The following is a 21,500-nucleotide window of genomic DNA, read 5'->3' as shown; positions in this document are numbered from 1 at the left end:
CCTCCCCTCCCGCCTTCCCTTATCTATACAGAATAAAGTGCTTCGTTTAGTTTGTTCACACTAGTAGAGCCACCGATACACTCTTAACTTGGCATGTTTGGGCAACCGATACTGAATGCCATAAAATAATACAGAGCCGAACATCAGGCATGAGAAACTAGTTTTGAGGCAAGTGCTTGGGGTTTCATTCATTTCCTTCAAGTTCCATGCTACTGAGGTTGTTCTTATTCCTATTTTTTCCTTTTTTATAATTATTATTTTCTTCCTTTGCATGTTCGACACTTCTCCCGACGTGGTTACGTGTCACTAGGCAGGGCTGCGTGTGGGGAAGCTCTCTCCGTCCGTGTGAACAAAGGGCGTCTGTCTGTCCATCCTTCCCTCTCAACTTCGGGCAAACCAAGAGTTTCATCAGTGGAATTGTCTAGCAGCGGATGCTCATCTCTATTGCACTGTCACAGCCGTTCCCACCCGCCGGCCGTCCATCCATCCATCACCTTCCCACCGCGCTGGGGTTATGGCTGTGGTCCGAAGGGCCAGCCATGCCTCATGGACATTATGAGGCTAACTGGTCTGTGCTACCAGGCTCCTGGGATATATAAACCAAAAATGACCCTCCCCACATGACTTCCTCCCTCCCCAGAGTTCAAATGAAGGAGGAAAAAAAAATTCAAACCCGGAGAGATCTGGGGTTGGCGTGTGGGCAGAGTTGTCAGCTGAACGTTGCGTTGCGGCATATTCATGAACTGTGTAATGGAAATCAAGCCCCTCTCCACCCTTGCGGTCTGCTGAAGAAGGGATGTGAGAGATTAAGGTGCAAGAGTTAAACAAAAAATATTTAAAAAAAAATTAAAATAAAATATAAAAAGCTTGAAAACAACAGACCCAACTCCCCCATCTCCCACCTCGTCTAACCCAATGGGTGCCAACGGGGCCGACTGGGATGGATGCGGGACGAGACACTGCAGGAGCGACTCGTTTGAGCTCTTAGTACGTTAATGAAAACCAGACATGAAGAGACATCGGGGCCGAGTAAGGGTGTAGACAAAAGGGCTTGGAGGCCATGTAGGACTCCTGGGAACTGCCCAGGCCTTGGAGAGGGGAGGGAGCAGCAGGGATCTGGTTCTCCAAAGTGCTGTGTGCATGGTCACATCTCGACGTCTCCAAGTGGCTCTCCGGGCAGGCTCTCGAAGGGGATCGGACTGGGCTGGGATCAGTTGCTGGGCTTTCCGCTGGGCTTCTAGCCTCAACGAGGAGCTCTCATCTCGCAGTGACGTCCAAGCGGGACAGGTCCTCACCAGGAGAGGATGAACTGGGACAGGGAAAGCCACCTCCAGGTACAAGGGAGCACATGTTGGCATGGGGGTTTGCTTGGGGGGAGAAGTCTACCAGCCAGGCAGGCTGGCAGGCTGACAGGCTCCATCACAGAAGATCCTACAGGCAAGGTGAGTCCTCCTCGGGGTGCAGTACTCCCATCCCATGTCAAGGATGTGCGAGGGGAAAGAAATGCAAGGGAGCCCGAGGGGATGGGCTCTACTCTATTGAGGCCCTCCAGCACCTCCAAGGGTATTACTGAAGGCTCCTCTAAAGCAATCATCTTCCAGTCTGGGTCATGGTCCCTTTAGAAAGCCAATGGCCCCAAGAGCTGAGTGACCACATCCCTCACAGGCGTGTGTTTGAGAAGGCTTTGCACCATCCCAATAAGCCCCAGGGTCATGGAGGAAGGAGAGCGGAGAAGCCTTTGGTACCTATATCTGAGAAGGTTAATACGGCGAGGCGGCTCTGCCATAGCATCCTCCCTTTGCTCAAAGCAGATGGAGATGAGGGTGAGATCACTGGTACTGACTGCAATGCTGGGGGTCCACAGGATCCCAGCCAACATGAGGATGAAAAGCAATTTGTTGCTCCAACATGCTAACATCCACAAGAGCAGGCAGCTTTCCAAGAGACGTCAGGCATGGGGGACGCCACTCAGCAGGAGGGGACATCGGTCACCTAACCCATCACCTCAAACCGCACTCAGGAGAACAGCAGGTGCTCCCCTGTCCTGTCCCTATCAGGCTAATGCTCCTGCACGTCCCCGGTCAGCAAAGCTCCTGAGCACATGGCTGAATCCTCCTGGCTCTGCAGGGACAGCCTCAACGCTGCCCAAGTGCTTTGCTGATTTGCTCCAGGAGATGAGGCACCAAGACTTCTTGCAGAGCCAGATATGGCTCACTGTCCCCAGCACCCCGCTATCGCCCAGACGGAGGTGCAGATGGGAAAGGGCTCCTGCAGCCTGCTCAATGTCCTCTCTTCCTTCTTGCCTACCGACAGCCCTGCTCACCACCTCCTCTGTGACCTGACCCACATCCGCACGCATCCACAGTGCTGGCCTTGGGAGCAAGGCATCAACTGCAATGCACCCCACCTCTTGGCCAGCACCTCTCTGCCTGTGCTGGATGCTCTGCAGCCCCTGCAGCGCTCCCAGCTCTCCCTCACCCCAAAGAGGACACTTCCCTGGGCAGGGAGACCACACAGCCACGGTCAGGCCAACGCACGACACCCCAGGGCAGAGCACAGCAGCGAGAAACCCAGGTTGGACCCCAGCATCCAGCAAAAATGTAACAGCAAAGCCTTCCTCTTCTCCTCCTCCTCTGCCGGCATGAAGCCAGCCTAAACAAGTGAAGCCGAAAACCAGCTCAACTTCAACAAGTACAACATGGTCAGAGAAGCGCTAACCAACGCCGTGGGGCATCACCAAACCAACCACAGTCCTCACTGGTCCCCTCTGGTCCCTGCAGGCCAGGGCAGGTCAATGGCTGCCAACCCCATGGGGACAGGTAAAGCTTGGGAGAGCGACACAGGCAACAAGCTGGAGGACGGGACATCGTCATCAGGCTGAACGCGGTCTTGCTTTAGCTCTAAACCTTGCAATGGGACCCAACCTGGAGCTCACCCATCGGTCAGGGGTTTGTTCAAATTGTTAAGGCACTATTCTGGGCTGATTCTGCCAAAAAACGGTGGCGTCCTGCTCCTCTGTCCCGGGCTGCCACGGAGCCACCCTCCCACCGGTCCCGAGGCCATCTAAGCACTCCCAGAGACACCTCACCGACTCCAGAGCATCCCCAGGAGCCCAGCTCCTGCTGGGATTAGCAGAAAGGGCACACCAGCGCCCAGCTCCCTTAGGGCACCCCAAAAATGAATTGGCAGCGAGCTGCCGATGTCCCGAGACGCAGTGCCAGTGTTTGTGCTTTCACCTATCGAGGAGGAAAACCTGTCGCAGGGAAGGAAGCCACAGCGAGGGCTGCTAACGAGAGCGGGCTGACGGCTTTCCAACGGGGACATCTGCTCGCTCACCGCGGGCCACCGGGGCCGGCAGACGGGACCAGCAGGGGCTCCTCTGAGGTGCCCACCTCTCAACCTCTTGGGAAAAGAGCCTGAATTGAAAGACCAGCTTTACAGTACAGGGATTCAAGCACCACTAGCTAGATTCCGGCTTATTATAAATATCAAAGTGCCGGCAGGCATTCATTTGGCTAGCGAGCGGGCACACGACACCGGCGAGCTCAGCCTCGGACGGCACGGCATCCTGCTCCTCCAAGCACAAAGATGAAGCCGATGAGGGGGAAGATGAAACGGAGAGCAACGCCTTTTACCTACACCCTTATGGACGGACGGCGGTTCCCCCCGGCCCCCAACATCCATGCTCCTTGCAAGGGGGGGCTTCCTCCTGCTCCCCCTTCTCCACAGAGAATGACGGGTGAGAAAAAGCTAAAAAAACCCCAAAACAACCCCAAAATGAGGAGGAAGGGGGGTAGAGAGCAAGCGAAGCCTTGGCTCCCCGGGGGGAGGCGTTCCCGAAGGGCAGAGCAGTCCGTGCGGGCGCATGGCCGGGGTGGGGGGCACCTAGTTGTTGTTCGAATTTATCCTCCCTGCGGGAAACAGGGGAGGGGGCGGCGGTAGGTGAGGAGGAGGAGGGAGGGTCTGTGGAAGGGGATGAAGCAGCGGCAGGGGCAGAGGGGAGATGCCGGGGCCGGGGGCCAGCGGAGCCGGGCTGGCAGCGGGTTGGGGGGCAGCCGTGTCCGAAGCCAAGGGGTTGCTGACGCGGAAACATTTCTCCTTGTGGGCTTTGAGCATGTTGGAGAAGCGGAAGCGTTGGCCGCAGACGTCACAGGGGTACGGCTTCTCGCCCGTGTGGGTCCGGCGATGCCGCTTCATGTTGGGGCGGCTGGTGAAGCTCTTCCCGCAGATCTCGCAGATGTAGGGCTTCTCACCTAAGGATGGGGGAAGATGGATGAGAAGCCGGTGGCTGGACCATCCCCAAAACCCCATCTGCCATCCACCCACAGACACTACCCCCATCCCATTGCTCTTCCCCCCAGGGTGCCCACCCACAGAGGCTGGGGGCAAGGCGAGGAGCTCTCACCCGTGTGCGTCTTCATGTGCTCGTCGAAGTACTGCTTCATGTTGAAGTCCTTGCCGCACCACTGGCACATGAACTGCTTGTGGCCGATGTGGATGCTCATGTGGGAGCGCAGCTGGTACTTGTACTGGAAGCGCTCGTTGCAGTTCTACAGGGGCGAGAGGGCGATAAGCTGTTGATGAGCACCCAAAACACCCCCCACCCCCCCCCAAATCATCAGCATGTCGGAGCCACGCAGAAATCATTTCCCCCCCATAAAAGAACCCAAATAAATAGCTTTTTGGGACATACTCAGCCAGGTTTGCAGGCTGGATGGGCTTGGGGTGGAATGCAAGGTCCAGGCGCTGGACAGAGAGATCCTGGTGTTGGTCACCAGTTTCATCATAGGGTTGGTGGGACCCTCAAACCAGGAGGGGATGGAAGGTTTGGGAGAGGAGGGAGCATCCCTACAGCTGCACTGGCAGAAAGCACAGGCGAAGCCCCAAGAAGTGGAAGATCTTTCCCCAAATCAGTGGTTTTGTGCCCATTTGAGAGGACACAGCAGGGGGACGACACACAGAACCTTACCTCGCATTTAAAAGGCTTTTCCCCAGAGTGCTGGAGCGAATGAACCTTGAGGGACATGCTGCGCTTGAAGGACTTCCCACAGGTCTCGCAGGTGAATGGCATGTCCTTGGTGTGAGCTGAAGTGGAGAGGAGCAGGGTCAGGCGCCCTCCCCGCACCCTGAGCATCCATCTCCCCAAGTCCCAGCTGCTGCTCCCAGCGCCGGCGCCCAACCCCAGCAAACCCAAAGCCATCTCAGGAAGGTGCGTGGCAGCAACGTATCAGGTACTCCTCTAATTGCCTGCCAAAACCCCTCTTTTTCTTGACCTCTTTGGTGCCTGCAAGCCCCAGGGACTCGACTGCCATTGCCATCTGCAATTTGCTTTTCAAAACCCAGCGCTGGCGCAGTCTGGTCCTCTTTTACAAGAGAAGGATGGTTACACTTCAAACTCGCCTTTGATCACTTCTGAGGTCTTTTTTTCTGGTTAAATAAAATAAATGAGCCTCCCCAGCGCCGTGCCTGATTGCTCCAAACCCAGCACTGAGCAGACATACGTTCAGCATTAAATACTGGGCCAGATTTCAAGGCCCCTGCGTTGATGTGAGAAAGCTCACCCAACAGTAAGCCCAGCCCTAAACTCCCAACATAACAGGGACAAAAAAACCACCCTTCCTTGCCAAAACGATGGATGAACACCCCTAATGAGATCTCCCCGTGGCACCGGCGCCTCCCGCACTCACCAACCATGTGTTTGCGCACGTGGGCCATGGTGTAGAACTTCTTCTCGCAGATCTCGCAGGAGAACTTCTTCTCTGCATAGCCATGGACGATCTTGTTGTGCTCATGGAGGGACCAGAGCTTCTTGAACCCCTTCCCACACGTCACACACTGCAAGGAGAGAGGGGATGGGTAGGGAAGCAGGGAAACGTGCCCAGGCACCCCCAGCATTTTCGTTTTACCAGGCTATCGGCCTCACCCATTGAAAGGGAACGTCACTATGAAACCTACAGTTAAGATATCAAAAATCATAACAACCAGCAAGTCTGCTACAGACCTTGTCACTTCAAAACATCCAAAACTCAAATTTCTGTCCATCGGATGAGGAAGGGACAATGACTTTCCAGGGAAAGACGTGGCATCTCCACCAACGAATGTATTAGGACCTGCATAAACACCAAGGCCCTATTCCCAACTGGGGATTTTATTCTTGCACACAATGAAGCCATTACATAAAAAAAATAACCCAACCCTCTGTGCATTAGAAGGCTGTAAAGAACATAGGAACAAGAAGAAGCCCAAGCCAGGGCAGTGCAACTTCAAATCTTCAGCAGATATTATGGCTACTTTACCAATAAATGAGTTTTCCAAACATATCCAAATGGACCAAAACAGACCCCAAACCAGTCCATCAGCACAAGCAGAACAACAGGATGTGCAAAGGCTCCCCTGAGAAGTTATGGTAGAGATTTGTTTCAGCTCCCAGTTCAATGTTTCTTGGAAAGTTCCCAGGAAAAGCTCCAACTTCAGCATGAGATCAGTTCAGTGCGCGGGGAAAGACAGGAGAGCGAGGCTCGCACGGGAAACCATTGCTGGAGCATGGGTACAGCTGGCAGCAGGCAGCCGAGGACCCTGCCAGGAGCCAAGGGACACTCCTTCCCTTTCATCTCCCCATGACTCATCTTCCTCTTGGCCAACAGGGATAAGATCATCCCTTCTCCTCGCAGGTGAATTGAGAAAATAATTCATGCCTTGGAGGCATCTAGCAACAGTACGGCTGAGTGGTACCAGTAAGCCCAGGGGGGATTTCCCAGCAGGGCTTGAAGCAGTGCAGACAGCACAGCATCCACCTTCTCCTACCCAGAGGAACAGATGCTTGTTCATCTTCAAACAGATTTTGCACTGAATGAGGCTGTGAGACCGTGGAAAATATTCCATTATGCCATGTAGTCACAGTATCTTGCTATATATATTTATATCTAGGTGCCTGGGAGGCAAAATTAGGGTCAGAGAGGCATTCCCAACACCCGTCTTCTTCATCTTGCCATGCTTGAATATCAACATGAGTAGTCCTCTGAGTTTCACTGTTCCTAAGTAAATACTTCCATGGATCAGGACAGTTTTATTTCTGCTTTAAGAGACATTTCCAGACAAATTCAGGACCAGAGCCTGTTATCAAAGACACATCAATATCCATTTTCTCCACTTAAAATGAAAAGAGGCTGCAGGGGAATTTTAAAATTAAAGGTAGAGGGTAGATGTAGGAAAGCCCCCAGGCTGGGACCAAGCACCCTGGAGGGCTCAGCCCTGTGTCCTCAGTTACTGCAAAAAATCATCACTCAAAAATGTGAAAGTAACGTCCAAACAAGGGGAAAAAAAGGAGAAGATAAATTCTTGCAGGTTAAGAGGAAAACCATACTGAAGCTGGCCAAAAGAAGAGTTTGAGAAACAACCTGATAAAGCAGAGGATGAATTGCTTTTCAGATGGCGGAGGCAGGATGCCTGCTATGGAGTGCGCAGGGCCATGGACGGCGATGGAAAACGAACACAGGGAGGGAGATGAAGCCTAACACCTAAAGCATCATGGATGAAATCTGGGGACAAAGCAGCAAAAGAAAGCAGCAGACCTGAACGGGCTAAGAGTGATGGACCCTCCATGGATCAGGTTAAAAAACAAGTAATAAAGACTGTCCATTATAGATACAGAGTAAAAAAAAAATTGCTTTTCCATCCACCTATAATTCCATAGTACACCGATAAAGTTACTCCATATTATCAGAGCAAATGGAGTGAATTTGGCTATTTGTAAAATTAAAAACACTCAACTACGTGAGAGGTAATGATCCACGTTTTCCGCGGAGGGAGGTCACCGCACGGGCAGTTGCGGCTCATCCTATTCAGAAATGACCTGGAAAAGGAATAAAAAGGGGGGGGAAAAACAAAAAGCAATGAGGTGACAGCCACATGTTATCCATCAGGAAAGCAGATGAGCCTGAAGAAATATGCTGGGAAAACCCATTTTTAATTGCACAGGCTTTACAATAGGCTCCAAAACAGCCACCACTGCGCAGGTATCGGAGCTACACTCATCCATTCTGGGAAAAAGCATCCAAAAAAAAAAAATCAACCTCAGGGCTGTGAATTTTTCAGGAAGATGCACCAAAAAGCCAGCGCGGGCAGCGGCTCCTTCACCCACTCGAGCTGAGACCGCTCCTGCCTCCGCATTCCCCACACGTCCTAACGCCGAGATCTGCTTCATCGCTCATTTTATTTGGGGTGCCATCAGCAAAGGGCTCCAGAGCGCTTGAGTTGCGTTACCTTCATCTAGGAGAGCTGCAAGATCATTTAAAATCCGGTCGTGGTGGGAAGGATGATGGGTGAAGCTCTCCAGAAGTTGTTGGGTTTTTAATTATTAGTGGCAGCGTCATGCAAAACAGCTCGTTGGGGATTCAGAGATGGGTTGGAGGGGTCTGCAGGAACGCACATGTTTGCTGCTCCGATGGGATGCCTACCTATCCCCCCAAAACTGCACTGATTTACTGGAGTCGATTTGCAAACACAGATGAGGATCTCGTTAGCATTAGGCAAAGGATACATCGAGCCTGAGCCACGCGTGGATGTCAAATGCGTTCGGAAATTTGCTAATATGCAAGCTAAAGAGCACAAAAGGCAGATTAAAATCATCTTAACTCATGTCAGCAAATCTTTGAATTAAGCTAAACTGGTTTCAGCCTGGGCGGCAGCAGCTGGAGTGTGTCTCCGTCAGGGGCTCGCAATGTTTTATCCAGATTAACTGAATAAACTCAAAGAAAAATTACTCCTCAAAAATTACTCCATGTTTCCACCCAGCCGGCCAAGGGGAAGCCACAGTCCCCCGGCACAAATCCTCCGGTCCCATTCCTCTGCGGGACCCTCCTGAGCCTGAATACGAGTCACGGGTGAAGCAAGGTTCCCTCCCGTCTGCCACGTGCCACCCACAACATCAAAAATATCATTTGAGCCTAAGCCCACCCCATGGTGTAGCTGGGTGGGATGTCCTCCCTGGTGGGTGGGATGTCCTCCCCCATTGGGATGTCTCATCATGGTGGGATGCTCCTCCTTTGGTGGGACGTCCCCACCTTGGTGGGATGTCCATCCCCAGTGGGATGCCCCACCCCTTGGTGGGCTGTTCCCCTCGTGGTGGGATGTCCATCCCCTGGTGGGATGTCCATCCCCTGGTGGGATGTCCCTGGGGCTGGCTCACCTGGATGTTCTTCTCGCAGTCGGTCTGGTGGTGCAGGAGCAGCTCGCTCTCCAGCAGGAAGCGTTTGCCGCACTTGTCGCAGATCTGCATGCGGCTGTGCGTGACGTTCATGTGCTTCTCCAGGTACCAGCGGTTGTTGAAGACCCGAGGGCACTTCTTGCATGGGTAGTGCTGCTTCTCCTCCAGCTTCACCTTCTGGCCCAAACCGTCCTGCTCCTTTTTCCTCTTCCTTCCTCGCTGGCCTTCCTCTTCCTCCTCCTCTTCCTCTTCCACCTTGGCCATCTCTTGGGACCTGGTTGCCATGGCAGGTTTGGTGGCTTTGGATGCCCGGCTGCCTCTGCGAGGCTGCCCACCCTTTTCCCTTTTCACCTCCGATGCATCTTCATCATCATCATCATCGTCCTCTTCTTCTGTCGTCTCCTCCAGGTCTTCCTCCTCACTGTGTTCTTCCTCCTCCTCCTCGCCCACCTCCGCGTCCTCCTCCTCTTCTTCCTCCTCCTCCCCTTCCTCATTCTCCTCCTCCCCATCCTCCTCCGTGTCGTGCCCATCACCATCAGGCCTCCCCATCACAGCCGCCTCGCTGGCGGCCGCTTTCCCTTCCATGCCCTTGGAGACATTGAGGGTCTGGTTGTTGAGGTTCACCTCCACGATGATCTGCTCCCGGTTGTACGAGCCCTGGCTGTCCAGGTCCTCCTCGGACTCTTCACCTTCCATCTTACAGACGGCGCCTGGACCACCATCCTTCTCCTCCTTGTAGTACTGCTTGGCTGGACCAGGGGGAAGCGTCCCACCACCTGCTCCATCCTCCACCCGCACTGAGTAGGGGTCATTGCCCTCCCGGGCATAGATCTTGGGATGAGGGGCATCCACCTCCTGCTTGATCTCGCAGTAGTAGGGCGGGGGTCCGGCGCAGCCCTCAGCGGGCAGGGCCATGTCGGCGGCCAGGCTGAGCGAACGGGTGTCAAGAAGGTCCTGGCAGGAGGAGGCGATGTTGTTCATCTGCAGCACGGCGGCCGCGTTCAGCACGTCCTGCACATTACAGGAGTTGACGAGGAGCTTGGAGGTGTAGATGAAGTTGAGGATCTGCTGGAGGCCCTGAGAGGTGAGGGCCTCCAGTGAGAGCTCCACACGCTGCAGCTGCTTGTTTTGGGTGAAGAGGGAGTGGAAGAACTGGCTATAGGCCGCCAGGACCCCCTTGTGCGCCGGGAAGATGCTCTTGTGCTGCACCAGCACGATGTCCACGTCGCACAGGTCCGGCTGAAAGAGGCGCTGCTCGTTCAGTCTGTCCATCAAACACGTGAAGTGGAGGGCTACATCCTCCACCAGGGAGTACTCAGCCGAAGGGTAGTCAGTCGTTTTTTCGACTATCAGCTGTGGGGAGGAAGGAAATAAAACCACTCAGGAGGGCTCTTTCCCCAGGAAAAACCCGCCTGGCCATGCCACCCGTCCCTGTCCATGCATCCCAAGTCAGAGAAGCCAACTGAGAAGCTCCACTGCCAGCCCCAGCTTGGAGATGCCAACCAAGAAGCTCCACCACCAGCCCCAGCTTGGAGATGCCAACCAAGAAGCTCCACCACCCAACCCAGCTTGGAGATGCCAACCAAGAAGCTCCACTACCAGCCCCAGCTTGGAGATGCCAACCAAAAAGCTCCACCACTAGACTCAGCTTCAAAACACCAAGAAGCCCTACCACTAGGCCCAGCTTGGAGACACAAACCAAAAAGCTCCACCACCAGACCCAGCTTGGAAACACCAACCAAGAAGCTCCACCACCAACGTGAGTCCAGGAGATTCAACCAAGGAGGAGAAAGCCCAACGAAAGGACAGGCCGAGGCCACACGAGCACCCAGTCACATCCCTTCAGCCTGGGCAGGAGGTACCATGGTCACCCCACCACCAAGGAGGTCCAAAGCCTGGCTCAGCTGTCCATGCTCGTGCGGAGGAGATGTCATGCAGGAGAGGGGATGCCTTGACCTCCTGAACCAGATGGAGAACCCGGGGGACATTTGCCCCACACAGGAAGCCAATTTTAGGCACCAGCTGAGATTTAACCCCCTAAATAGAAGGAAATTAGGATTTTAAACCTCCCTGCTTCTACAAGATAATTACATAAAACACAATATCCTCTAATATTTGCCGAATTACGCCGGGTGCTCTGACTCACGTTAGCAGCTAACTCACTAGCTGGATTCACCAGGATGATTTATGCGCTTTTTTAATGCCCATTTTAAATCGCCTGGGGAATGGCACTACCTGGAAAAATTCAAATCAGGGAGCAGCATCCCCAGGCTAAGAAATACAGCCACTGCCAGCACTCCCCAGGCTGCATTGGCTGGATATTTAATTTAGCTCACATGTATTTTGCGTGGTGCAGACCACCCTTGGACGTTCATCACCTCTCATGAGCCCCAGGATGGGTTTGCCAGCTGCATCCCAAATGCAAGGGATACCCCACACCCTAAATCCCATGCCCTGTATTAAAAGCAGGTGGGATATCTGCTTTCCCCCTGCCTCCCTTTGGCTTTCTGTGCTGAACATCCAATGCATGGATGGAGACGGATCCGGCCACGGCAACGCCCTCTTTCCCCCCCGTTGCGGGATGTGACCAAGGACGTGGTGCAGAACAGCGGCGGAGATGGAGGCTTCAACCTGCTGGGTTTATCCTGCACCTCCCGCTCCAGAAAGAGTTTCTCAGCTCCCATTTTTTCTGGGACAAATGGCAGCTCTTGATCAACACACAAATTCCAGCAAGACATGTTTTGTTTGTCTTTTTTTTTTTTTTGTGAGCCAAAGGCAAAAGCACACACAGACAAAAATGTTTAAATAATAAAAAAAAGGGTGTTTTCTTCCCTGTTTTCTCAACAGACAAAAAAACCCCTTCCTCCTCCCTGCCAAAATTTTTCATTTTCACTGAATTTCTGCTCCGCAACCAATCCACCCAACCAATGGGGTCACCAGCTTCGTCCCGACGGCCCCAGAGAGCCCCAGCAAACGCTCGCACCCGGGAAAACAGGGGAAAAACAGCTCTTCTCCAAACTCTTGGCTCTGCAGCCTGGAGTGGGCAAAGAGGTAGTAAAAGAGGGGGGTTTATATATATAATTTACTTTTTTTTAATATTTCTTTTATATTTTATATATTCATTTACATATATTTAAACTCTTTATATATTTTATATATTCATTTATATAAACTCTTTATATATAAAAATACATAAATACATAAATATATAAATATATAAATACTCTTTATACATGTACGTTATAAAACACTGCATCCCAGCTGGAACATCCACTCACCCCCCCGTTTTCTAAGCCTCACGACTGCCAAGGACATTTCGACGAGACGAACTTGGATGGCTCAGCCCCCCCGAGCGCATAGAAAATAAATAATGATATTATAAATATCGAACGCCGAGGAGACAGCAAGCTTTCAGCAGAGCGGTTTGCTGTTTGCCAGGGACTCTCCTGCTTTGCTTTCGCTATGAAAAAAAAAATTAAATTCAGGTTTTTCCTCCTGGGATCCACCTCACCTTGCTCCCCGTATAGGATGCTCCAAGCTTGGCACGGCCACAGCCGTGGAGAAATGGGTGCAAAATGGGGGGAATTGGGTCCGCTGGGTGGCATCGCCTCTGCACAGCCCAGCCTGGAAAACAAAAGCTGGTTTTTTTTTTTTGCTCCGGATCGAGGTTTTTTGGCAAAAGGGGCTGACCCCTCACCCAGCGCCGGGGCTTGCCAGGCGGCTCTAATCAGTCCCAGCAGCAGCGAGGACAATGCGTGTCTTGGCCGCGTCCCGTCGGTGACTTCAGCCCAGGCTTGTCAGCGGGAGGTTTTTGCTCTTTATTGCTATCAGATGCTTTTCGTGAGCTCGCCCGGAGCCGGAGCCCCAGCCAAGCCGAGAGGCGCCCGCTGGGGTGAGATCCCAAGAAAGACCCCAACTTGCCCCAAAATACCCCTCCGGCAGCTCCCGTCCCTGCAACCCCATCGGAGCGGAGAAGCCCAATTAATCTGGATTAATGGAAGGGTTAAATCCATTACCCTTCCCCCAGAAAACCACAAAAATTTTAAATATATATATATATATTTAAAAAAAATTGAAAAATACATTTTTTAAAAATATTTTTAAAAATACTTCTTTAAAAAAAAAAAAAAAAAATCACAGTTTTGCTCTTTTCCACCATCACCACCTTGGCCCTCTGGGTCAGTTTGGTCCCACGAGCAGCCCAACGTGGCACCGCAGGAGCAGGTCACCCATCCCAGCCCCAGCCCCAGCCTGGGTTTGGGGTGCTTGCTGGGTGCATCAAACCGGAGCGAACCCCAAAACCGCCAACCCCCTCCATGCACTCCTAACCTCCAAGCAGGGCCCTGCCATGGTCGGCACCGAGAAAAACCCCGTAAAAATTATTCGAAAGCAGCGTGGCCACAAAGTCCCCACCCCGAGGGGACGGCAGCGCCTCCAGACAGCCCTCCCCGCCCTGACGCTGCCCTCCGGCTCTATTTTAAGAACATTTTCAAGCGCCGCTGCCAAAGCCCTGTCCCGAAACGGCCGGCGGAGCAGGAGGGTGGCCGGAGGACCGGGAGGATGCTCGGGGTGAGGGGGACGGAGGGATGCGGGTCGGCCGAGCCCTGACGGCGGGGGACGTGAGGAAGAGATACGAGCGACATAGGAACGGCGGCTGGAGCAGATGCGGATGCTCACTGGACCGGGGCAGCCACCAAAAACCCCGCTATAGGAGATGGAGCCTGAGAATGGCCCCGCTCCCTTCCACCCGCATCCCCCCGCGTGCCTCAGTTTCCCTAAACAGCCACACCAACACCCGATCACTTCCCTGCAAAGGCGGCTGCTGCTGGATTTAAATCCCTGTGCTAAGATAAAATGCTATTTATCTTAGCAGGTATTAAGAGCCGGATCCCTAAATGCTCCTGCAGCACCAAACCCCCCTGAGGGACCGGTAGTTCAGGTCACCCTGGATATATTTAAATACTCAAATTTGCAGCCCCCCAGAAGACCATCTCTGACATTCACCGGCCTCCCTTTATTTATAGCCACATCTATCACCCTCATCACCAGAGCACCGAGGACCACGAGTACCTCTCTCCGGTAATAGCACACAGACAGGGTTTTGCTGCATAAAAAGCGAATTTAAGTCCCCGCTTCACGCCGGGCAGAGCGGTTAGACCGGCTGCCTGCAAACCAGTTTTCATTCAGCACAAAATTTAGGGATTTCCTTAAAATTTTTCAACCCCAAAACTCCCATGAAAAACAGCAATCTGCTTTTCAGTATCATTCGCAACCACTGAAACATTTACCATTGACCTTCAGTATTAAATTGCATTAAGGAAAAGTGCTTTAATAAGCAGCTGAAGACAACGTTTGCACTTGCTCCTCTAGAAAAAAGCCCGCATCCTATTCTCAGTTTGAACACCGCTGCATTTCAGGGAGCAAGAACTTGGTTGAAACTATTTAATGCCACAGCTTGACTTTTGCTAAAGAAAGAAACAGCATTAAACCCCTATTTTTACAGATTAATTGAAATGATACACAGGAGTATCATTAGAAATTCCAAAAACATCCACGCTTTGGGTTTTAATCCCTAATCCCCTATAATTTGCCCTCTGCTTTCAAGACCCCTGGATGAGACCTGCAGCCTTTTCTCCATAGTTTTGTGGCCATATAGGTTTTTTTTTAAGGATGATGTGATGCTCACATCTTCCCATGACTCCTGAAACTGGGATGCACCGGGATGAAGCCACCCCAGAACCAGCAGAGCTACCTGGACCGTACACATCCCATACATCGCCAAAACTACCCAGTTTTGGACCACAGCCATGCATGGAAACCTGGCAGTGAGGTAAAACACATCCCAACGCACCCTTTCCTCGCCTACCGCCTACCTTCACCGCTCTGCTTGCCCATCGCCCCCCTCCCCAGGGACCTCTCCCGTGAGCGCTTCGCCCTCCCCCGGCACGGGACACGGGGTTCGTTCGCTTCTCCGACGGGTGTTTTTATTTAATTAGGGGAGGGTTGTCCGGAAAAACAAGCAGGAAGGGAAAACAATAGCTCGGCCGCAGCCCCGCCTGGCGAGGCGCCGGCCGGCACGGCCCCAAGCGCCCACCGCCGGGATGCTGCCAGGGCTGGACCAGGCGCTCGCCGGGGACGGTCCCATCCCAGCTCCGGAGGCCGGGGATGGCCACGTCCTTTAGGATGGTGGTGATACCATCTAAAACGGTCATTTTCCCTATGTGCCCTCTAAAAGGCTTGAGGCTGCCGAAAATAGAGCCATATACAGGCTCCAGGGAGAGGAAAGCAAGGGGAAGGGGTTCAGCGATGCTCCCAGAACCCATCCCACCCTGGGGTGTCAGGCACCCTGAAAAACAAGTGAAGAAGAGGGGCAGCCCAGCTGGAGGACAGTCAGATGCTTCCCAGGCTTTTTTTTTCGCTCCCCTTTGGTTGTTTTTTTTTTTATTATCTATTTTATAATAGCATCCAGCATTTACAGGCTTCGGCTCCAAGATGCTTTTCCAGGGAGCAGCCTGGGAAGCCGGCAGCAGCGCCAGGCCCAGCGGGACCATCCTCAGCGCAACGGAATGGGGACAAATCCTTCCCCCACCCCTGTCCCCTGGCAGCCGGGGAGCCGCCTCTGCAAACGGCGAAAAGGTTCATTCGGGCTTTTCTTGCAAGCGCCACGGCCACCCATGGCTCGGGAAGAGCAGGGGGACGAGGTGGGATGAGCAACACAAGGCTTCGCCCCATTGGGAGCGGGCGCTGGCTTCCCAGCAGCACAGCCCGCAGAGGGTTAATGGCTGGTTGCTTTCTTATTTATATTTTTTTAATTTTTTAAACCCCGCCAGCCGCTCTGGGTGTCTTTCTCCTTTTCTTTCGCATGCAGAGCTGCAAAGCCACAATGATGCTTTGCACGGACGGATGGACAGGCCAACCCCACCATCACCCCCCCATCCCCAAACCGGTCCAGTGAGGCGATGCTGCAAAGCTGCTCCCAGGGGATGCCACCACCACCACGATGGCACTGGGGACACCATCCCTCTGTTCCACCACGGGCGATGGCGAAGGGCTTTGCCAAGCCCTGAGATCGGCTCGGTAACCTCAGTGTCCATCCCAACACGTGCCAAGGTGAGCACCATCCCCTGCGCAAACACAGCATCCCTGCTGCACGAATACCGAGCCTTCAGCCCAACGCCGCATTATTTTCAGCCCAGGACAAGCCCCAGTCCCTCCGCTCCGGTGGGAGAGCAGAGGCACTGAAGCCAGGCTGGATGCACCCATCCGTCCGTCCGTCCTCGTCCCCCCGGTCAGGGCCAAAAGGGGTTTCTTTGGGTGCAGCGAGACCCAACACGCGGTGCAAAAGCTCTGCAGGTAATTCAAGATCTGCGCTAAGCCCGTAGCAAGGTCTGGGGTTAAACCCCGAGGGACTGCAGCTGGATTTCGGCAGAGCTGGCATCCTCCTGGCAAACGCCAAACGCAGCCGGAGCAGCCGAGCCGTGGGGTCCCCGCCAGCGCCTGGCACAGCTAGTGACACCCGGCTGATGGAGATGTCCCCAGCTGCCGCCCTGGCATGGGCGCAGGCAGCGGGATGGGATGCTGCTCTCCTGTCCGGGGCATGCGGGACCCCCCACGGAGTCACTGCCGGGGTGGAAGAGCCCGGGACACGCACACACACGCAAAGCCACTGTCCCCCTCCCTCCCCTGCCCGAGAAAAACAAGCGGAGGAAAGATTGAGGGAGGAAACAAGGACAAAACCCAACGCTGACCTCCCCAGCCGGGCCGTCGGCCAAGCGGCTGCACCAGGGGCCAGCTCCGGACCGCTGCCCAGCCCGGCGCGAGCCGCGCGAGGCCGGGGAGGCGGCGAGCATCGTGCCCTCAAGGCTCTATGGATGTCCCCAGTGCCACCAAGGGAAAGGATGGATGCAGCGGGGCAGGCGGTGCACCAAGCCCCCAGTGGCTCACAGGACTCCCAGGGACCCCAAATTCAGCGCAGGGAGCGTGGATGGGTGCAACGGGGCAGGCACCGCACAGCTTGTGCACAGCCTGACGCCATCGTGTCCCCGAGCTGGCCCCACACCCACGTGCTGCCGCGCAATGGCCGGGAAGGGGCTGAGCTCCCTGGAAAGCGCGGCGGATGGATGCACGAAGCCTCCTCCCATGGGCTGCTGAATTAGGCTGGCACCAGGCGACGGCATCCCCCTGCCCAGTACCGCCGTGTCCGTCCCCGGGGAAGCCACTGTGACCTTCCAGGTAGGTCAACAGCAAGATGGGATATGAAACCTTCAAGGTTTGCGCCAAACTCAGCTCCCATCAGGCCCTAAAACCACAGCACTTTCTAACCCAACTCCAGACCACAAAATTGCCAGAGAGGTCCAAGGCTGAGCCTCTCCCAGCACCCTGGGCAGGGCTTTCCATCCCAGAGCATCCTCTCCAAACCCTGGCACTGACCCCAGGGATGGTCCCCATCTCCAGCTCCATCCTAAACCCAACCTTGACCGGGGCTCTTTGGGAAGCACCAGCCGTGCTCCTCTGGTCCAGCCAGCCTTCCTGCCCAACACTTGTAACATTTTTATGAACATGCATTAAAATGGCTTATTTTTGTCACGGCTGTCCAGCAAATTCAGCAGCTCGGGGAGCAGGGCTTTAACTCAGACAGGGCATCCTGGCTCCGCGCAAAAGATATAACCATAAAAATAATAATTAAAAAAGACAATTTATTGTAATTAAGTCCTCTACCCACCATATCTGCACCGCCACGGCCAGTCTTTCCCCATATCCAAAGTCATCCCAGGTTTCACCATCAGGAGAGGCAGCCGAAGCACTGAGGTTGGCAGAAGAGGGGACAGCAGCCCTGAAGGACATGGGGACAAGCCCTCAGGTGTCCCCACGTGGGAAACGCAACGGGGCCAGCCCTGCCCTGCAAATACCGCTCCGGCAACGCAACGCATTTCCTTTAGAAATAAGAGAGGAAAAATTAGGGGCAGGTGGCGCAGAGCCTGGCCCTGAGCTCGTCCTCCCCACCGCCATCAGCTCCTCCAGCCTTTCAGGGACCACAGATCCCACGGGATGTCAGGGGACATCTAGGATGCAAACCACGCGGGGGACCTGGGGATCCCCTTTTTTAGGGCCACGCAAACGTGGCAGCAAAATAAAAACTTCAGCTCTTGCTCTTCCCGGAGAGCACTTTGTCACGGCCGTTGCCACGTCCCCATCTAAAAAGGCTTAAACACAGCAGCGCGGGAGAACCCTTAGTTTTCTCCTCCAGCCGGAGCAAGGAGGGAAGATGAGGAAATCAGCCATTCCTCCGAGACCTTCAAAGACCCTCTGATGCGTTGACACATTCAGTTCATCCGCAAAAGGCTTCTCCCTATTTTTCCTTAAACAGAAAAATCTGCGTCTTAAAAATAACCAATATTTAATCGACTCACAGGCAACCTCCTGCTTCTCCCTCCCTTTTACAAAGAAGACATCTCCAAAGGCAGCAGCGGGTTATTTTTATGAAGGGGCTGACATGCCTCTCCTCCAGACGTGAGACAGAAATACAAGGCCGTTTATCTCACCCGACTCCGGCGTTTGCCTGGTAATAACCTAACGCGCCGTTAATTCCTCGCGGGGAGAACAAAGCTCTGCCGTGACGCCAAGCCGGGCGGCGAAGGGGACGCTCCGGCCGCGCCGGCAAAGCCCCCGGTGCGGTGTTTAGCCCAGCCGGCATCCTCGGGGAAACTCCGTGGTCAGAGCTGAAACGTTTGCACCCAGCAAGGTTTCACCCCAGATCGAGAAAAAAAAATTAAAAAAAAAAAAAAAAAAAAAATCCCTTAATATCTTTCCAAGGAGGATTTTTGCTCCGTAAAGCAAATTTTCCTCTGGTTCTTGCTGAGGCTGGGTGTGGAGGAAAGGTTTAATTCCCAACTTTTCCCCTTCTTCCTCGCTGCGCTGCCCACTCGGGTGGGCTCCGGGCATCTCCAGCCTCACCTCGGGGCACAAAACGCTCCCAAAAACCACCCCGGTGCCTCTCCCGGTCCCACTCGGGGAGGTCTCCACCAGCATCTCCCTCCGGAGGGGATGCAGGGGCGGTTTCAGCTGCCAATTTAACGCCAGTAGGAATTTCGCAGGCCGAGCGTGGCCGGCCGGCACGAACCCAAACCCGGCTCCGGTTACCCCCGAGATCGGGGCCGGGGGGTGCCGAGCCCCAGCCCAGCATCCCGGCCATCATGTCGCGCGCTGGGGCAGCGATGCTTTTTCATTTTTTCCAAAGCTTGTACTTTCTTCCCCTTTCCGAAAAGCCGCTCGAACGCCTCCCAGGGTGTTACTCCGGGCGCAGAGCCACCGCTGGGGCAATCACAACCCCAGACTTTTAGGGATGAGGAAGGCACCAGGGTACCGGGAACCACGGTCCTTGGGCACGGCGCATCCCAAGGGATTTCCCGTGCATCTTCCCGGCTCAGGCCTGCTCTCTGCAAGTCAAACTAACCCCTCCAAAAGTCCACCGACCACTAAAATAGGTCACTACCGCGGGCGAGAGCCCCGGCTGCACGGCTCCCGGTGCAACGGCCGTTATTATTATTTTTTTTAAGAGCGTGCATGGAAAATCCCTCTGCAAACCCGAAGCGGGGTGAGGTGCTGCACCCTCCTCGCGCCACGCTCGCGGCCTCGCTCCTTGGGGTATCGGGGTGAGCCCAGCATCCCCCAGATCCCCCTGGGAAAAGGGGGGGCCCTGTGGTAGGGCAGGAGCGAGCCTGGGAGGGGGGAAAAGATGAGGAATTAGCAAAATGAAGGAGTCATCCGGGGAACAAAAAAGGGCCGAGGAAGCGGCAGGCTGCTCCTGCGCTCCCGCAACGCCAGCAAATCCTCCGGCCTGGGCACCCCGGCGGCTCCAAAAGTTTCCCCCCCTCCCCAAATTTTCCCCGCCCCCCCCAAGCAGGAGCCCTGAGGGGGGGTGGGGGGCCTGGGGGAGCGGCCCCCCGCGACCCTGGGGGTGCTGGGCCGCACGGCCCCCCCTCAGGGGGGTCAGACCCCTCTGCAACCCCCCCCGGGCACCCCCAAACCCCCCCAGCATCACCCCTAGGGCACCGCAGGGGCGAGGGCGAGCCCACCCCCGCCGCGCACCCCCTCACCCCACGCAAAAAAGGGCCTGTGCGGGGGGGGGGGGGAGCATTTTGGGGCAATTCTGACCAAACGCGAAACCTTTCCCCCCCCATTCCACAACACGGGGGGGGCCCACGCAGCCCCCCCCGCCCCTCCCCAAAAGCGGCTGGCAATGCAAACAGCCATTGCGCGGGGGGGTGGCGGTGTCTGCCCCCCCCCTCCCCACGGCGGCCCCTCCACGCGTGCCCCCCCCGCCAGGATGCAGCCCGCCGCCGGCTCGCCCATGCAAACCCCCCCGCCACCTCCTGCCACCTCCACCTCCACCGCCCTTGCAAGGGTTTGGGCAAGTTTCGGAGGCCGTTGCAAAGTCAGCAAAGCCCCGGGAGGGCGAGGAAGCGGGGGAGGGAAGGGGGAGGGAAGGGGAAAATAACAAAAAAAAAAAAAAAAAAAAAAAAAAAGAAGAGAAAAGGGAAAAGGGGGGGTTGCAAAGCTCTACCATTTTGATGCAAAGGTCTCCGCGCAAAGGAGTCCCGGTCCTCCTCCGCTTGCCTGGGGTTTTTGCTCTCCATGAAAAAAAAAGAAATGTTGGGTTGGGTGGTTTGCTGGGTTGGTTGCTTTTTTTTTTTTTTTCCTTTTTTTTTTTTTTTTGGCTGGCTTTTTTGCCTTTTTTTTTTTTTTTTTTTGCCTTTTGGAGGAGGCGGGGGGGAGGCAGGAAATTACCGCGCCGCCGCTGCCAGCCCTGCTTGCATCCCCCGTCCCTCTTTTCCTTTTTTCCTTTTTTTTCCCCCTTTTTTTTTTCCCCTCCCTATTTCTCCCCCCCCCCGTTTTCTTTTCCCTTTTTCTTTTTTTTTTTTTTTTTCCTTTTCCTCTCTCTCCTCCTTCTCTTCTTCACCTCATCCTGCCCATCGCCATGTTAGCCCCTTTTAGGAAGACGGAGGAATGCGGAGCGGCGGCGGCGGCTCCGGCTGCCAAGAGCCCGAGGGCCGCTGATTGGAGCCGCCGCATCAGATGGGGCCGCGGCTGCCCCTTTAAAGGGACAGGCTCCCGCAGCCGCCACACCGCCCACGCGTGGGCCCCCCCCCCCCGCACCACCCCCCCTCCCCCCCAGCACCACCCCAGCCCCGGGTTACAGCCGCGTTTGCGGTACTGCATCCCCCCGGGAGCATCCTCGGTACCCTGCTGGGGGAAACTGAGGCACACGGAGCGTGTGTCCCCCCCCCCCAAAAAA

At 54.8% G+C, this 21,500-nt stretch overlaps 1 protein-coding gene across 1 annotated transcript; it reads right to left on the bottom strand.

The window, feature by feature from the left end:
* Nucleotides 1-3,885: 3,885 nt before the first annotated feature.
* On the bottom strand, nucleotides 3,886-21,024 carry ZBTB47 (zinc finger and BTB domain containing 47; the record flags this gene model as incomplete). Its single annotated transcript, XM_082307745.1, has 6 exons — nucleotides 20,769-21,024; nucleotides 9,188-10,558; nucleotides 5,688-5,835; nucleotides 4,970-5,085; nucleotides 4,406-4,550; nucleotides 3,886-4,253 (listed from the first exon to the last, which is right to left on the bottom strand). The coding sequence occupies exons 1-6, from the start codon at nucleotides 20,769-20,771 to the stop codon at nucleotides 3,886-3,888; spliced, it is 2,151 nt and encodes a 716-aa protein (XP_082163871.1). The 5' UTR covers nucleotides 20,772-21,024.
* Nucleotides 21,025-21,500: the final 476 nt, after the last annotated feature.

This window comes from Platalea leucorodia, assembly GCF_965183815.1.
Source record: "Platalea leucorodia genome assembly, chromosome: 1".
Lineage (NCBI taxonomy): Eukaryota > Metazoa > Chordata > Aves > Pelecaniformes > Threskiornithidae > Platalea > Platalea leucorodia.
The sequence above is the reverse complement of the archived record's forward strand: the minus strand, read 5'-3'. Positions and strand labels throughout refer to the sequence as shown.